The 19438-nt window shown below is 42.6% G+C and overlaps 2 protein-coding genes across 4 annotated transcripts; both read left to right on the forward strand.

Moving 5' to 3' along the window:
* Window positions 1-400: 400 nt before the first annotated feature.
* On the forward strand, window positions 401-8803 carry LOC136434723 (gamma-aminobutyric acid receptor subunit beta-3-like). The gene is made up of 10 exons (XM_066427747.1): window positions 401-745; window positions 866-996; window positions 1692-1759; window positions 3141-3370; window positions 4277-4359; window positions 5317-5460; window positions 6223-6375; window positions 6681-6833; window positions 7589-7818; window positions 8366-8803. The coding sequence occupies exons 1-10, from the start codon at window positions 675-677 to the stop codon at window positions 8768-8770; spliced, it is 1668 nt and encodes a 555-aa protein (XP_066283844.1). The 5' UTR covers window positions 401-674; the 3' UTR covers window positions 8771-8803.
* Window positions 8804-10881: 2078 nt separating this feature from the next.
* On the forward strand, window positions 10882-18719 carry LOC136434420 (gamma-aminobutyric acid receptor subunit beta-3-like). Of its 3 annotated transcripts, none has more exons than XM_066427209.1 (9): window positions 10882-11032; window positions 11625-11692; window positions 13118-13338; window positions 13688-13770; window positions 14126-14263; window positions 14946-15098; window positions 15531-15733; window positions 16231-16377; window positions 17476-18719. In XM_066427209.1, exons 1-9 carry the CDS (start codon window positions 10981-10983, stop codon window positions 17731-17733), a joined length of 1323 nt encoding a protein of 440 aa, XP_066283306.1. In that variant the 5' UTR covers window positions 10882-10980; the 3' UTR covers window positions 17734-18719. The 3 variants fall into 3 exon arrangements, with proteins under 3 accessions (XP_066283306.1, XP_066283307.1, XP_066283308.1); XM_066427210.1 differs by having other exon boundaries at window positions 16231-16311; XM_066427211.1 differs by lacking the exon at window positions 16231-16377.
* The last annotated feature ends 719 nt before the right edge of the window (window positions 18720-19438 follow it).

Below are 19438 nucleotides of genomic sequence, written 5' to 3' on the forward strand. Positions count from 1 at the left end.
TTCGAGCACGTTAAAGGTTTCAAAAAAAATCATGCCCTACTACTAAAACAGCAACATGAATTGGAGAGTAAAATCGTTCAGACCCGGCAGCCACAGCACATCGCCAGAACGTAATGCGTATGCGGTAATTAGCCTGCTATTTAAACATATCATAACTCTCAAAGCTCTTTTGTTCTCTTTGGTCAACGTTGCAGCGGAGTAACAGCCGTTGCATGAGATGTGTCTTTGAACACAACTAAATGAATCTATATACGAGGTGTTAACCTTAAATACGCGAACACGACCTTAAACGCTAACGTTCTGCCGACGTGCTGGCTGCCGCCGGCTGGCCTGTTCTGCCCGTGACCAGTACTTGTGACTCTGCCTGGCTCTTCCATTCCGATGCCAACGAAAACTACCACATTTTCCTGACTCAGCCTACACAACACAGCACAACACACCCATTATAGAACAGGCCCAGGGCAGACCAACTCAAGGACTGGACGGGCTGAAATGATTGCACGAATTTCGTGTATATCTTACAGTCGCGAAAAGGACACACATCGCTGTAGCGACATTTCTGCCATGCGTCTGTGAGTGCCTGGCTGTCAGCACCGAACAGCAGCAGGTATCCTCACGCTAAAACGGGTAACGTGAGACGAGCCTCAGGCAACGCAAAATGCCTCACCAGAAAAATGGCCGGTTCCAGCTTCGATACCTTACCAACTATTATTCTACTCTTACTTTCCACAAGCCTCTTCGGCAGGTGAGTGTTAGCGACTGAATTAGGAAAACCTAGTTTGCTTTTCTCACTCTTAGACTATGCTTTTAGTTTAAGCTACATCGACCGGTGTACGATGTCCGCCATGTTTGTTTTCTGGTTTAGCTGCAACGAGCACAGTGGGGCCAGCCCTGCCGCGATAAAAGCGGCGTCTTCCCCCACGATTTCTGCAGCAGATTCCTCGCTGGCGGAGATCCTGAAAAACTATGACAGAAACATACGGCCCAACTTCGGAGGTAACGAAATGATAGATTCTATCATCAAGTTGTGCGGTCACGTCGTCTTACACATTGATAGCCCAATAATCTAAACCAGCTTTATGAAAGTTGAAGGAGACACTCAGCAGTTGTTGATTCAATAAACTAATACGTACTAAGTATTCAGATGATACTACTATGATAAACGTTTTGAACTACAGAAAAGTCATGGATCCCTTGAAAGGACGTGTGGAGGGGCTATCAATACAAAAGCCATGTACATTTATTTGTTTCTTGCACCCTCTGTATGTTGCATGCAACTGCGGTGTCAAACAACGACGCACACTGCAACGAAGGTTCTACTAAGTCTCAATTCACACAACGGACCGCAAACGTTTAGTGTTATAGCTAGCAGTCCAGTTTAACCATTGTGTCTCATGTATAATGCATGGGCTTGGATAGTATAGTCTAAATGCGCACTGCGTTAAGCGCAGAGAGACGACAACCATGCAGAGATGTGTTCCTGCCTGACTGTGTGTCTATTAGCTTGTTTGTTTGTTTGTTTGTTCGTTTGTTTGTTTGATGTTAAGCTCTAGCAGACCGTTTAAACCATGTTGTCTCATATACTATGGGTCTAGATAGCATATTGTAAACTCACGCTACTTTAAGCGCAGAGAGACGACAACCATGCTTAGATTTGTTCTTGCCTGACTGTGTGTTTATTTGACGGACAGGTCCGCCTGTGCGGGTAGGCCTCACCATGAGCATCGCCAGCATCGATAGCATTTCAGAGGTCAACCTGGTAAGTGTCCTCCGGGGCTCAGTACAACAACATCTAACGTAACGCCATCATGGCGATAATCGTAAGCCACTTTGTTTTTATCGCACTTGATGTGATGTACAAGCGGTCCAAATGGAGCTGTAACTACAGGGTAATCGGTGGGTATAGTAGACCTGAACTACACGTATCGCCTTTCACGTGGGTTTAGCATATGGAGGCATCGGATGCAGCAATAAATTGCTGGGGGAACAGGTTGATATCTTCCTGTAAATAAGTGTACAATTTCAAGTTCTCTACTCAAGGATGTCTCACAACATTACATGCATTTCTGGCTTACTATTTAAAGCGGGTCATCACAAAGATGGAAATTCATGTCATGTCCATTCACAAGAAAAACAGTCCTCGGTCGAAACCGACGCAAACTGCATGCATGTGTGGGTCGATTCTTTGTCGTCTCGCTTGGTGAAATTTGAATAATGTGCGTCACTGAAACTTCACGGTTTCTGACACTATGAAAGTCTTGATGCCAAAATGGTGTCATCTCCGCTAATCTAAAGTCAAAACATATCATAATCTAAACCTACCTTACAGGCATTGATAACAATTTGCGGTAGACTTATCTTTGATAGCACGCAACGAATGTTACAAAATGTTTAGAGCACTTAGACACTTGTATGGCCATGGACATGGTATGGGCGTTGTTAAGGATTGATGATGACGTTATTATGTAATAGGAGCAAAGGACGAGCGTGAGGACTATGTCGCCTACATCTAACTAATGAGTAGCAGAACAAGTGTCAAGAAGCTTCATAAGATTTGAACATTACTAAAACTGCCCATATTTCTCAGCTTTAGGACATTAAGATATTCATAAGGGTAAGGTTGTGCGTGAGGAGCTACATGTACATTGGCAGTTTCATTCTTCAGGAATTGATGGTCTTGTCTGTCCTTTTTTCCTTTCTGTTTTTGCTGTACCTTTTTTTGCTTTCTCTGTGTCTGTCTCCCACCTTATGCTGTCCCAACACCGCCCCGCCATTGTTTGTGATGTCACTGAATCTTTGTGTCATGCAACATGTTACCATGTCAATGTCTATTTCATTGTAATACCCCGCTGCAATCCTTTCCTCTCCCTTTCCTCGGTCTTCTCTCGTCTACTAACACTCCGCACACACCTGCCAACACAACCGATGAAAACACTACCGATGAAAACACTACCGATGAAAACACTACCGGTGAAAACACTACCGATGAAAACACTACCGATGAAAACACTACCGATGAAAACACTACCGATGAAACTTCGCATGTACGGGCTCGTGTCATGTCGCCATCCCTACCGACGAAAACACTACCAATGAATCTACGCATGCGCGGGGTCGTGACGTGGACGTGACGTCATCAGGACTACACCATCACCGTCCTGCTGAGACAGTTCTGGAAAGACCCTCGCCTAGCTCAACCGTGGCTGAGAAACGTAACACGGCCCATGAGCCTAGACGGGAGGCTGGCAGAGGACCTGTGGGTTCCCGACACGTTTCTGACCAATGCAAAGGAAGCCTTCATGCACACAGTCACAACTGACAACGTGCTGATCAGGCTCTACCCTGACGGGTCTGTTATCTACGGAATGAGGTATCGTGTGTGTACACTACTGACACGGCCGTAGACATCGATACAACACATTTATCTGACTAATAGTGGATAGGATATCATGATGTTTAGCTCACTCCGAAATACCATAACTGGTTAAACTATAGATCGAAGAGTACTCAGGATGCCATCAATTCTATATGATTCTACGATAATCATTCAGCACCATGAGACTACTATGAAAAGTATATCTAGCAGAGAATTAAACGTTAAACAGGGACAACAACAACAACATCATAAAAATGTTACTTGCCCCTCAGTTTAACAAATAATCAAGTTTATTTAACTCATAGAGAAGACTTTGGTCTTCTGTGATACCTTTTAAAGTCTAAGGTCATGATGACTTCTCAAAGGAAATACACCATTGACGCCATGTCCTCCATTCAGGCCTTTGCTGTTTTTCGTTGCTGTTACTAGAAAAAAAGACACAGTAACACACAGGGTGATGCTGACACAGTAACGACCAAGAAGGACAAACAAGGGAGGGGAATTTTGTCTGCTGTGGCTTTTGTACGCCCATGTGTAATCTGCTCATTTGAACTACATGTACTACGGTTTCAATATAGCCACAAAGTGGATCACATAAGTGTACCATATTGCACACGGTAAGAACGATCGAAGAACCATACCAGAAGAGGCATCTTATGATAACAAGTACTTACATGAAAAACAACAGTATATGAGTCCATAAACTTCACACGTATAGTGCAGCAACAAGAATATTTCTGGTCGTTATGAGCCATATTATGTTGTGGCATCTGCACACCTTCTTATTACTAAGCCTCCGAATTTGGTACACTCTAACCGCTTTGATAGTTAGATGGTGGCTTTTATGGCTTTCAGAAAAAAACTCTAAAGAGCCAATTTCATTCATTTGATTTCTCGTAGGATCACGGCCGTCGCTCACTGCTACATGAACCTGCGGAAATATCCGTTGGACGAACAGAACTGTACACTGGAGTTCGAAAGTTGTAAGTCTTTTTCTTTTACCTGATGATGTTCTGGAAATGCATACCTATTCCTTTCCTGGAGTTCATATGGGCACAAAGATCATTACATTGAGTTAGGGTATTACAATAGACAATATTAGCCAACGGAGGCCAAAAAGTATTACATCGCATTGTATTACATGAAGTACTGTAGCTCGAATAGCTAGGTACTGTTCAGTTCGATTTCGACTCGACACGAGAAAAGATAATCATTTAGTGTCAACTTGTGTCTTACGGCTGACATTCTTACAAGACGTTTGAAGACCAAATGAAGAGTTGAAAATTAGTTACGATAAGACATTCCTTAGACCTACAGTATAAGGCATTTGTACTGATGTTACTGCTTAAAGTGTTTATGACACACACAAAAACAGATTTTCTTCATATATAAATGTTTAAAACAAATACACAGTCGCCCTTCTAATGTTATTCAAGATTGAACCATCATAAACCATACTTCAAGCTCTTGATTATTTTCTAATCTTTTCACCAAGTAATCACAATAATCAGTGACTTTACTCCTCATGACGTCACAATGAACACGGCAGACGATTCGGAACCGTGCACCACGGCTTGTGAAAACATTATTTGATGAGCAAAAAGTGTTTAATTATCGGGATTACATTCAATCAAAAGACATAACAATATTTTTTTTGCTTCTCAAAAGAACGTCCTTTTCGAACCGCAGTGCAAAGTTCCAGACCGGCTGCCATGTTCATTGCGACGTCATGAGGGCTAAAGTCACTGATTGATGTAATTTTCTGGTGGGAATAATCAAAAGCTGGAGGTTTGATGGTTTGATGATTCGATGTTTGATAACATCCGAAGTGTGTATATTTTGTGCGAATGTCTATGTTATTAAACAATATTAGCATGGTTTATGTTATCTCAGGAAGTTTCTTACACACTTTAAAGTATATCCACGTTTCCCCTTCACAGACGGGTACACCACCGAGGACTTGCAGCTGTACTGGATGCGCGGGGACGAGTCCATTTCGGGTCTGGAGTCAGTGAACGAAGACCTGCAGACGTTCCAGGTCGGGGCCTACCTCACGGCAGAGAGAGTCGCGCACTATGAGACAGGTAACGGGTCATATCATACAGGCAACAGATGGTATCAGACTGGTGACAGATTATGTCATAGAGGTAACAGATTGCATCATAGAGGTAAGAGTATATGGTTGGTTCGTCCGTCAATCTGACGAGGACAGCTGTAGTCATCCATCATTGGGTTGGGTCGCATGTGTTCTCATTTGGCTATAGAGGTAGCAGACTATACAGGGCAGGTAACATTACAAGAGTCAGGTAAAAGCTAAAATAATGAGTTCTATTTGCAAATTCTTTCCCGAGGGCTAATTGCAACATGAAACATATATTTCAGACAGATGAGAGATTATTCAACAAGTAACAGATGGCATGAGACATGTAACAAGTCATGGTTGTACTTCTATGAAGTGAGATGCTTTCGGTAGTTTTAATACGACTGATGGAAAAACTGTCAAAAGAAAATCTGCTTTCATGTCCAGGTGGTTGTATTTACTGGAAATGTTGTACTTATCATAAGCACATTCATCAATGAGTTAGTTGTTCATTTTATTCTAAATAAAGGGCGAAGTCATTGAAATATCCTTCTGGTTGATTTTACTTCTTTCTGGGAAAATAGCAAGCGCTGCACCAGAAAATAAATCTGATGAACAACGAAACTGTAAACAAAAGGTACAGCATATGTCCGTGCAACATGTACATATTTTATTGAATTTTCAGACGGCTGGGTAGCCCATCAAAGTTTGGCAATGGGGCCCAAGTTGTTCCGTATAACATCCCCGTACATGTGACTATCCGCAGGAGAATACAGAGTGGCCGTCTTCAAGTTCCACCTGTCCCGCCGGGTCCTGTACTTCCTGATGCAGACCTACATCCCCGCCGCGCTCATCGTCATAATCTCCTGGGTCGGCTTCTGGGTCAACCCCTACTCAGAGCCGGCCAGGGTGGGACTCGGTAAAGCCCCCCTCACCCCCCCCCCCCTCACTGGACCCACGGCACGCTGGCGGCGTCGCTGCGGCTGATCGAATTGACAAAGCACTCAACGGATTTCAACGACAAAGAACGAATCTTTTTAAGTTTTTTGTGCTTTGTTGTCATACTTGTACGTTTTGAATGATATTCCGATTATGAAGTCAAGGGTAACACAAATCCAGTTTAGGATGCAGCGACGCCGCCAGTGTGCGGGGGGCTTAAGCGCACGCCTGATCGCTAGTCGCATGTAGCACTAACACCTCGCTGCGCTTGTTGTCTCTCCGCAGGTGATTATCCTCGCCTAATCTTCAGCTTCCATCTGATCCGCCTGATCCCTTTCTTTTTGCTGCAAACCTACTTCCCCGCCATTCTGATTGTGATGGTGTCTTGGGTCGGGTTCTGGATCAGTCCGTACTCCGAACCTGCTCGTGTGACGCTTGGTAAGAACGACATGTTGGCATGTGTATGCATTTATTAGTTTATTGGTTCAGCATGTACATGCCAGTGTTGCCCAACTAGCCGGATGCAATTACCAAGGGCGAACCCATGTGCGGTCACAGGACTGTAGGTTTTGGACCGTAAAACATACAATCCTATTTGTAGAGATGCACACATTCATAAAAACTCTTAGATGTTATGCAGATTAGCTCTAGTTTGAGAGAAATGCTTCAAAAAACGAAGCATGAATGATTGTTCGTGTCGTTTAGTGATGCTGAAAGAGGAGATATAGTAACTTTTATAGTAACTTTGAGCCCAGGGCACATTTAAAAACGCCTTTTGGGCGATATGTATCCCCCTAGTAAGATAAACGAACAAATAAACAAACAAACAAACATCATGGAGTGGTATTCGTTAACAATCTTAGATCACCTACTGAACCAGGCATTGCTTCCTGACTTCCTACAGGTATCACCACGGTGTTGATCATGACGACATTAAAAACGTTTATTCATAACCACATATGTCACAAGAGCCGACGTTTCTATGACCGTTTGTCGTCTAACAGCGTAATTCTGAAGAGGATGATGCATGATTGAGTCTTTTTTTACCGAACTCCTGCATGAGGTAAACACACTTTTGGATGTCTTGTTGTAGTCTTCAAAAGAAGATTAATTCAAGACAAGGTTTATGCCAATAGTTAAATTTGCTAATCAATCTTAGATCACCTACTGAATTGCTTCCTGACCTCCTGCAGGTATCACCACGGTGTTGACCATGACGACATTCATCACGAGTGCGCGAGAGTCCGTGCCCAGGATCTCCTACGTCAAGGCCATCGACGTCTACCTCATCATCTGCTTCCTGTTCTCCTTCGGCGCGCTGATCGAGTACGCCATCGTCAACTACACCACGCTCGTCCGGCAGAAGAAGGAGACCAACAAGAGTCCGCTGCCGTCTCCCATTCATACGAACATGCAAGCATCGGTGCGTTGTTGTGATGTTGTTTATGTTGTTATTGTTTTTCTCCAATGTTTTCACAAGTGGGAAGACCACGCACTACCTACATGCATCAGTTGTGTCAGAATGCAAGCTGAAGATAGGGAGGAATGGAGGAGAAGGGCCAAGAACGCTTGTGAACTTGTCATGACCAGATGATGATGATGTTTTCATTAATATAATTGTTCTTTATGATTCAGGTCTTGCCAGCTATATGTTTCCATTTTGAAGCTCTAGCTGCCAATACTATTTTCATTCAAACCAAATATAAAACACACGTTCCACTAAACAGACGTTTTCCAGGGAATGAGGAAGGAAAGGAAAACCACGAGGAGTTATGTATGTCTATAACTCTCAGATACTTTAGCACAAGAGCATCTTCATTGCCAATTAGACTTCAGACACGAGAAAAGACGGTCGGTATGAGACATGAAAATGATACATCTCAATGTTGGCTCTCATAGAAACAATGGTCTGGCACACCGTGTAACTTGTGTTTATTCATAGCGTATTGATTTCTTTCTTTTCTGTACAGCCGGTGACACCTACAAGGAATGACATGCAGATGGCAGACTTCGACAACGACACAAGACAGGCGCCTTTAGCTACAGTTGTCGAGGCGGACACGGACTATGAGAACCCATCTGAAGATGCCAGCACGCCGTCAGACGACAACGGCGTGAGCAGACCAACGTTTGGCAACATTCGGTACAGAGTGAGAGACACCGTCAAGGCGAGGACCACCCAAGCTGGCCACAGAGTCAGACAAACAACCAGTCGAGTCAGACGAAGAGTTGGCAAAATTTTAGACGACGAATGCATAATCGATAGGAGGTCGAGATATCTGTTCCCCATAGCGTTCACGCTGGTCAACCTCGTCTACTGGTTCACGTATTTGTATGTAGACATGGACGACGACAAAATAGAACGTGACTTTTAGAGACTAAGGGTGATTTCGAACTTTGTCAGTCTAGAAAAATTGAAAAGTATTCGTCATCTGTTTCCCATAGCGTCAACCTTCTCTACTGGTTCACGTACTTGTATGTAGACAAAATAGAACGTGACTTTTAGAAGCTAAGGTTGATTCCTAACTTGTGAAGGTCTAGAAGACAACTGTGAAGTATTAGTCACCATTTCAATTGTAAGCTATGTTTCCAATGGCGTGAAATTGTGTTTCAATGGTTTGGCAGTTGCATTAGAGAGCTAGCGACTACTGCTGTCAAAGAGTGACTCAAAGCAGAGTGAAATTGAATAATCTTGACTAGCTAATGCGTTCAGTTGCTGTGGAGTTAGAAAATTTGATATATTAATATTGTCCTATATAGATCTATTGCACTGCATAAATGCTGATGGACTATGAGAATCAATGGCATTAGATGAAACTAATTGTCAAGATAAAGTAGAGTTAATGTTAACTACTCTATACAGCTTAGTCAGAGATTGATGACGTAGATACAAAATCAGCTGATGAAAACAAGGGAATTGATTTTGAATCAGCTATCTGTATTGCTTATGTCTTAAGATAGACACTGACATGCGTGTCCCAACATATACAAAGACATTGTACAAATTATTGCTTCCTATTTTCAAATAAAATCTAAATATAATGTCGTGCCCACATTTTATGACTGCAGTGCTGTCAGGTGTGTGTGTGTGTGGGGGGGGGGTGATGTTACGTTCTGATCGAATCGATAAGTATTGATAGTAAGAAGATATTGCGAGAAGATTAAGCATTTTGGTTGGTGTTTTTATCATCAAGGGACGCATCAGAGATTATAACAAATATTTGGTAAAGTATGAGGTCATTTTGGTAGTTTCCGACATTCTATACCGACCAGTGAAGGGTCTAGCTGACACGTCCTTTTGACATCTTTTTATCCCCTTGAGTATCCGAGACTGCGATAATCGTTTAAACAAACAAAATACAACAAAACAGACACGCATAGTTATTGCCGGGTTAGAAGGTCACAAGATACATGGCCATGAGGAATTTCTGTAGGACGGTCGCGCATAGCTGAGGGAGTATTTGACCTTTCACCCCTCTGTGAAAACAGTAACATGTAATCCTACCCGATCCGAAGAACATTTGATGTATCAAATTACTAGACAAACTATATGTTGCAAAGAGGAGCCGAATATGTGATGAGTTTTGAGAAGTATTTCTCCGATCAAAACCAAATTAAGAAAAGTAGTCAACTTTGGAGGTTATCATTGAAGTCAAAGTTCAAAGACAAAGTGTGAGATGAATCAGTCAACCTTTGGTATCAGACAATTCGTATGGAAATTGGAAAATGGAAGTCTCTTGATATACGACAAGATGTAATTTGCTGTTATTAAATACGATAGGGGCAGCTTCAATAGATACTGTTTTGCAAGGCAGTTAGATTTGGAATGATTTGGGTGTAACTAGTTCTTCGGTGTAAATTAACCGGCTGCCATTATGGAACTGCATGATTGTTCACAATGTTAAAGCCGAAGGGCGGTTAACCGGTTGATAAGCTCAAATTGGCACGCAGACCGCTTTTCATTGAGATCATGAGGGAAGAGGTAAGGGTCAGATACAATATAATAGAGATACACAGTCATTTGAGTCCTAATAACTCTATCAACATATATCATTACATATTTATGGTACAACAATATACAATTGCTACAACATACAACACATAGTAGGGCGAAAGCTGGTTCATGGTCCGTGTCCGTTCGTTTTGTTCATGTCCGTTCCTTCAGTTTACCGTTAGCCAAACTCGAGATCCGCCATGTCGACCTGGGCTAGCCAGACGATACCGCAGCTCATCTCCACACGTCATACGTAACACACATGACACGTGACCCCTCGTCTGCCCTGTCTGTCAGCGGTTACCTCGCATGAGCACATCATGGCGTCAACCGACGCTTCTGTCCTTCTTCTTCTGCTGTGCTTTCTGTACCCGTATACAAGGTAAGGCACTTACAATATCAGCATTCGAAGTTTCTTTCTGCAACTCCTTGTGATGTGTATTTTTGTAAGAGCTGTAACTTTCAATGATTGTTTGTGACTGCAGTTTGCAGTTTACACCAGTATCAAACTACACGACTACAGAATGGAACCCCCAACCGATCCCCAACAACTACTTGGCGACACTCTATACGCCCTCTTGGGTTCCAAATATGAAGAAGAAACTCGTCAACTACAATCGAAACCTTCGACCTGGCTTTGGAGGTATGTAATAGCTCTCTGGCCTTCCGCTACTGCCAATGGACATGACATAGCGACCGCGATAGTAGTTGACCGCAGTTTTGTGTCGGGAAGGGGTGGGGGAGGTGTGACTAAGAACTGCCATGTGCGATATGACAGGGACAAGTATAAAGTATGTATTTCATGTGAAGAAGACAATAACGCAGTTTTCAGGTCATGAATTTCCTTTTTTCCCAACCCCCACCCCCATTCAACTTGGCAGCGACTCCGCTGTGACTCCGCGGCGACCTACATTGGATTTCTGTAACCATTGACTTTATAATTGGAACATAATGCAAAATTTACAAATACGATTGAAATATAAAATAAAAAAACATAGAAAGGCGTAAAAACTAATCATTTCTTAATTATGAAATTGAGCGCTGTGTCGAATCGTCTGGTCGCATGTGTTGAATAAAGACCTTTCCTGTACGCATAAACCCACTGGGTTAAGTACAGTTCGCAACAAAATAATAGTATACACAGTCAGTTACATCTATGCATGGTCAAATACTGCAAGAACTATCAACTACATTGGATTCGACTTCTCTCCGACATATTTATTTATTTTCCTCAGGGCCACCCCTTTTGGTGAAGATGAGTCTTGACGTGGTGAGCATTGACCACATCTCAGCAGTTGACCTTGTAAGTTTTCAAACTACTTTTCTGTAGTATCATGTGTTTGAAACTCAACGTTAAATCTTGTATTACTGGCTGCGGACCCTTAAACACCATCACGCTGTTTGTTGATAAAATAAAACATTCGATTACATAGACGTTCTCCCTGTGCACTTTGCAAAATAGTGCATCATGTGAAAAGAACAGCTTACTTGAAATAGTTAAAAAGTCATAATATTAAAGATACTTATCGTTCTTGTATATGAAGATATACGTGGCAAGAGATTTGATACGCTTTCAGATACCAATTGTTGTGATACCCTCGTCTATATTTAGCACACTAGCTCTCGATGTCACGACCCCCATTAGCACCCCAAACAGCTTGATGGTAAAACCGTTTATCTTCCCATTATGTTGCTTGGATTTCTCGTTAGTTCGCTAACGCATTTCATCACCGAAGCAATTAAGATCACTCTAGCGTACTGTCGCAGTGCAATAACGTAAAAATAACGCTAATCTAAAGTTAAAGTTGCATTATGGCTTTGGCCTTAAAAGACCCCCCAAAAGCGCATCTCTCTGTGTGTTATATAATATTGTATTTTTCATTTAGATACTTATGAAAAAAACGACGGTTGTCCACTCCTTATGTCCTGCAGGGTTTTTTTTGTGGTTAACAAAGGAAGAAAGAAGGCTCGGTACAAAATATGTGTCAACATTTCCAATAGTACTACATTTCACCTCCCACTCCGCTACATGCATGGAAAGACATTGTACGATAAATACAACCATTAGACACACACCTAGTACACACAATATTTATTGAAACAACGAAAGGGCAGTGACTTTTGTAAGTTCGTCTATAACTATCGATACATTCAACCAAGAAATGAATGAACCCTCGTAGAAGAATATGCATAAATCAACATGTTGAGTTTAAGGTTCAGTTCAGTTCAGTTCATCCTCTTTAGAGGTGACACAAATGTCTCTACAAGCTCCTGTCGCACATGACAGATCGAAGATCCTCATCTTCAAGGCCAACATCCTCTTCAATTACTTTCTTTCTTGTTGAGTTTAAGGTATCCCTATATAATAGTTCTAATGTCTAAAATTTATTTGATATATTTACCTATTTGTACACAGTAAGGGATGTCTCCAGAATATATTTAAAGTTGGTTAGATTGGGGCATGTATCATATTCTATTGAGCAAGCGGAAAGAAAGTTGAACAGCTTTGAGCGTTTGTCATATGCATCATACCGTGAATTACTCTCCAAGCAGAGGTTGGTGGGGAAGATCGTGATCTTCTTATCATATGCCTGGTTTTTTTCCCGCTCTCTTGGGGAAAACGGACAAAAAACGGAGCATATGATAAAAAGGTCACAATCTTCCCCCACCAACCTCTGCTTGGAGAGTAACCGTGCATGAAACATATGAATGTTCTGTCTCATCGTAGGATTTCACCATCTGCATTCTGCTGCGGCAATACTGGAAAGACGAGAGGCTGGCCTTCACAGGGACTAACGAGAGCATCAGCCTGGACGGACGCCTGGTGGAGTACCTCTGGGTTCCTGACACCTTCTTCCCCAACTCCAAGTTCTCCTTTCTCCACAACGTCACCATGGCGAACAGGCTACTTCGGCTGTGGCCAGACGGATCCATTGTTTACGGACAAAGGTAAGGCAGAATTGTCATCATGCTCAAATTTCTTACAACATCTCATCTACCCTTTAGTCTTTACTATTTGACCTTTGGGGAACCACAGAAGCTCTGACAATCAGTCTTCCCCACCCCTCTCCATTATTTCTTTCTTTTTTCTTCTCTTATTCTCTGATATTATCCTACCATCTTTACAGTTGCCTAGCCCTCCTTCTTTCTCCCTAGCCGATAGTTTTGGGACTCCCCGATGACCATGACACGTGGCCGTACAATATCAGTTCTCTAATTTGAATATAAATGTTGTTTTTGCTTGTATCCTTGGAGACCAATAAAGCTATATGACAACCACTTGCATTTCACGCTCCAGGGTAACAGTTATCGCTGAATGTAACATGGACTTGAGGAAATATCCCTTGGACAAACAGAACTGCAGTCTACACCTTGAGAGTTGTAAGTATTGTGTTTTTCGAAATGAGTCAGTTCGCGACGATCGCAATATTACGATTTCATATACATATATATTTCATATATACATGTACCATGGTCAGTAACTGTATCTTCATCTTTGTCAAATCTTTTATCTCTTTATTTGTTTAAATCAACATCGCAGAAGTACATATAGTACATACAAAAACATGTACTTCTGAATTACGTTGATCTTACACGACATGTAATTACACTCAACATGACAAACAAACAACTATGACGTAGTCTGCAATTGTATGCTATTGTCACTCATTGCCTCCAATCTGCATTTAAATTGGTCATTCTTCACCGTTTTGTTTTTCCGATCCACCATCCTTAGACGGCTACACCACTGACGACATGATCTACAAGTGGCTGAATGGAGACGACTCCGTGCGTGGCTTGCAGAACCTTCAGGTTGCGCAGTTCAGAGTAAAGAATCACCGAACAAAGGAAATGATAGTCACCTACGAGACAGGTACTGTGTTAGCAGTGAGCGAGAGTACCAATATTTCAAAAGACAAACATTTGATTATATATCTGAGGAATAACTGTAAATAAGTTTTCCTGTAAATAATCCGTGTAGGGCAGTTTTGGTTTGCACATTTGTGTTCGATTTTTTGTCTCCAAGCTATTTGCCGAAGATAGACATTGTGTATAAACGTACATTACTAGATTATTGAAAAACGAGCTACATGTAGGTTGTGATGTTAAACATAATGAAATGCCCCCCCCCCCCCCCCCTACACAATGCGAAGGCTAGGTTGGAGAACTTGACCACATTTCCACGCAGAACAAGGTCGGCAAATAAAACCAGTTAGTTGCCGCTGGCATTGCCATAACTCTAAATCAGCTTGAATCTGTGTGTATCAATTGTATTCTTTTGATTCACATTTAGTGTTTTACTGCTCGTGTTGTATGTATTATAAGGTGTGGGGCACAACCACGGCATTGCGGTCCGGTGCTACACTGTGTATTGTGCAATCTCAATTAAGAATCTGTGTCCGCCCAGCAGACCACCTGGTAATTAAAGTACCGCTGTACACTTACGCCACATTTAAAAAAAATTCATTCATCATGCTACATATAATTACATGCATCCCTACACCATATAAATGCTTCGTTGACATGCTTCTGCGTGAATCTGTGTGTCCCCCCAGGAGCCTACCCGCACGTGGCGTTCAGTTTCCGGCTGACCAGGGAAGTGGCGTACATCTTCCTGCAGATGTACGTGCCCTCCACACTGCTGGTCATGATCTCCTGGGTCAGCTTCTGGATCAACAAGGACTCGCCGCCAGCCAGGGTCTCACTCGGTCAGTATGCTTTTTTGTTGGTTAGTGCGTTCTTTATTTGTCGGTTGGATGGTTGGATGGTTGGTTGGTTGGTTGGTTGGTTGGTTGGTTGGTTGGTTGGTTGGTTGGTTGGTTGGTTGGTTGGTTGCGGAATCTCCATGAGTGTCTTGTAGCTATGCCTATTGTGGTCATTTGGACCATACTTAAGAAGGAGTCTTTTATGATACATTTGTGCCTAAACATTTACTCTGACCGCCCCATGACTGCATCGCACTTTGTCATTTGCGACAACACACTGAGACGCTTTAACTCTTTTCTAAAGACTATTTTAAAAACTGTTTCCAATGTTCTGGTATTAGTACTTGGAACAGCCTAATGAGTGGCAGCCCAAAATTTGCACTTGCCACAGTTAAGTTTTTTTTTCAGTGGCTGACAAAGTTGAAACTGTTTCAGGTATCACCACTGTCCTTGCTCAGACCACCTTCGTGACGTCAGCGCGCGCCTCTCTGCCGAAGATCTCGTACATCAAGGCCGTGGACGTTTATCTCCTGATGTGCTTCTTCTTCGTCTTCGCCGCGCTTGGAGAATACGCCATCGTCAGCTTCGAGTCCACGCGGAGGAAACGCAAAGCGGCGAAAAAAGAGAAGGAAATTCAGGTATTATTTATTTTCTGCTGTCTTTATATTTTGTATCCACATTAGTTTCGTCGTTGTAGTTTCTCCTTTGCCCCTTCAAATGCCTTTTTGGCTTCTGCTCACCAATTGCGGCACTTTATCAGAATGGAAATCATGCCGGGTATTGAATGGTTTATGGATTCCTTTATACTAGTTTAGGTTTTATAACTGCATTATCGAATCAAGCCACTGAATTCCGCTTGCATATATTCTTTACCATCGTTTAAACCTAACTGTATCTGGCATGGGCTACATTTTCTCGTGTTCTTTCATCATATGTGATGTTAGAATGAGTCGTTCTGACTAGTTTGTGCCGCATCTCGCAATTTCTTCACAAGTCGATATAGGCTGTACTAACAAATGGTGTTCTTCATCAATGGTGTTTGGTGCCACCGGGTCAGCTGGGTTATGCTCGTTCCTGGGCACCACTCCATATTTGGAACGTCATGTGATGTCAAGTTCAACTTTCCTCTCCACAGACTCAGCGGGAAAGGGAGATAGCTCAACGAGCCGCGTTCGTTGATCAAATTTTCCAAGTTCATCCCGACGAAAAGTTGCCTGTCAGTGTTGAGCTACTGGCGAGATCGACATGGCTTACCAAACAGGCTTCAGCTTACGCAAATAAAGTTCGCTTCTTTTTGTGTTTTTACATCTCATTTGCTGGCATAAACTAACCGTATATTACTAAAACGACGATAACACTGGGTGTACTTGCAGTCTACGTCTAGCCTGGAATCCAGACCTATCATGGCTCCCAAGTCTCCTATCTGCGGAAAGGAGACTCGGGGGCTATTATTGGTTTGGATTCCAGGCTAGTCTACGTCTTCTTGCTTTTTTCCCTCAAGAACCGAATGTACGAGTCTGAAGCAGTCAACAGCTATAAGACGCGGCGTAACACACCAGATAATGTATCGTACCCTAGACATCTATTTTTTTTCTTAACTTTTCTACAGTTGAATATCTCTCAGAATTAGCCACTGTGGCCTACAGCAAACATAAGCAGCTAGCAATTGTTAATGTTATGTAGAATATCTTGACGCTAATACATTGACATAACACTGCATTTTAACACACTAATCAAGTTTCAGTCCACTTCAAGCCCACTTTCTGTATCGAACCGTTCATATAAAAGTATTTCATCTACCTTGACACTTTGGCTGATGCCCATCATATTATATTGTTTTAGCAGATTACGCCAGTTTACATATTGTATTGCACAGTTTTCACATTCGGTATAATATCTTCGTAGCACGTCAGGATACTCATAGTCTGGTATCCAAACCTATTGTTCCTGTCGAGTCTCTGCGTTTATTTACTCATCTATTAATCTTAAAGGTGGTCCCTTGTCCTCGCTCTTCGGCAAATATTTGCGTAAGGCCCTCATCCCACAAGCCGGCGATCGCGCTTCGACATCGAAGTTGTATTCGTGTAACATTTGACTTTATAACTGGGAATATCATGCAAAACGTACACTAATTACGAAATAGACAACAAAACACACCAAGGGGAAAAAGATTCAATTTTCATCTTTTCGTCGTTGAGCACCCTGTCAAATCGCTCGGTCACCAACGTGTCGCGGGTCCAGTGAGATTTAGATAGGGGCTTAAGAGGATGAAGCGACTCGGCAGCTGTGAAAGGTATGGATACCAGGCTAGGATACCCCTGCTGCAACGCAGTCCTGCATGACTGCTTTACCACGTGCTAGCCTTTGTTCTGTTCGCCAGGAGCTGCAGATGACCAGCACCGAGCCGGAGGAGGAGCAGTCGTGGAGCACGAAGGAGGGGAGTTCCAGCGGGATCTCGGAGGAGACCAAGGCTCGCAGGATGGCCAGGATCAGAGCCAAGGTGGCCAGAATCCAGAAAGTGTCCTTACATGACATAGAGGACGTAGATAATATAGACAGGTACTCAAGAATCATATTTCCATCCACGTTTGTATTTTGTGCGGTGCTATACTGGACGGTCTATTTGCTGAAAATGTAACGTGGAATAAAACGTATGATTGAAAGGTTTTATCAAAGACCATGCAAGCTATTCAGGTATTGACTAGACTAAACTAAAGATCTGACTAGTTCAACTATGATGTAAGGCAGGTAGCAGATTCATTGATTGTTTTTAAAAGACCCACTTGATGTTGATATAGATGTGCAATAGAGAGAATGAAGCGTTGTGTTGGGGAGGGGGGCATCCAACCGACTATACCGTAGCCTCCATGGTAATACATGAATAAGTAAGGGAAAGTAACGGGAACTACTTTCTCGAGACTTCGTTCCCAAGCCTCGCTCGTTTCCTTAAGATTCATGTTAATCAACATAGTTTCATGTCATATGACTAAGACAGTAAGTGGGAAAAATTACAATCATCGATATAATCCTTAAAGCACAGAAGGAGGATGCCTGAAGGAATCCTTTAATGCAAAAGTATACATCTTAATCTTTGAAGGGTACTGGTATTTGCTTGTGGATTAGACGTGGCATTTTAAAGTATATTGAGATCCCTTCAGAAACTTCCCCATTGACAGCTTGCCTGGTAGGGACGATGCACAGACTGCCAGGGACAGGCAACAAGGGGGAATCGCCTGCAAGATATGTCAATCACGTGAGAAATGGATGTGCAGCCGCATTCCAGAGCCCACCGCCCACTGCCTTCCAATATCGTCAACGCAATATTTGTTCACTTGCTTCTGTCACATATCTCCGAGTCGTACGGACAGAACCGGGCAGCATGTACAAGATAAATCTGGTTCGACACTGGTCGGACTGACGGCGATGCACAAAATGGCGGTCTGAGATGTATTTAGCTGCTGTAACTGAAGACGAAATCTCATTATAGGGTCAGACGGTTCGGATGTCATTGCTGTAGTCACGTCTATGTTTGGGTGGGGATGTCGATCTACTCTTGTACAAAAGTAAAAGTGTTTACAAATAAAGTTACCGTACATTTGCGATTAAAGTAGGGTGCTTTCGAAACTTTGTCTTGGTCTGAAAATCATTGAAAACTGAATGCAAAGATCAATTAAGTATATCATCTAGCCTTCGATGTTTTATGTTTGATTTTATTAGAATTGCAACAGTGCAATACACGTGGGACACAGACAGCTTTTGCTGGTGTCGTGACCCTCAAACATAATATACTCGTTTTTACACTTGGGTGGAGTAAGGAAAGTCGTGTTAAGTGCCTTTTCCCAAGGGCACAAGATCGGTGGCATCGGGATCTGTTACGGATTATCGTAGTTCAAGGACACAGATCAAAACTTTTTTAGAATCCGCTGTATACGGTTAACAATTAGTCCGTGGACCTTATTCTACATAAGCACGTTATGCACTGATAGAGCTTACTACGATTGACACATACCGCCTACTAAATGAACTATCATGATAGAAAATATCTCGTGGTGTGACTCGTTCCCACGCGACGTTGCATTGTCCACATTACACGGCTCGGCCAGTTATAGCCGTCTGACCCCCGCTGGGACACACTGGTGCAATGCAGACCCGAAACTGCAGGTCAACAATAGTTTTATAGAAGTCAATAGATTTGATGTATGTATAGCTTTAAAGGGTGAACGGTTTGGGCACGTTTAATGGGTTATGGGTGAACGGTTTGGGCACGTTTTATGGGTTAAGGGTGACCGAGTCGCCGACGTTGGTGGTAACTGAAGCTGTCGTACGGGTCCGTAAAACCCCTG

Source organism: Branchiostoma lanceolatum, chromosome 5, assembly GCF_035083965.1.
Source record: "Branchiostoma lanceolatum isolate klBraLanc5 chromosome 5, klBraLanc5.hap2, whole genome shotgun sequence".
Classification (NCBI taxonomy): Eukaryota; Metazoa; Chordata; class Leptocardii; order Amphioxiformes; family Branchiostomatidae; genus Branchiostoma; species Branchiostoma lanceolatum.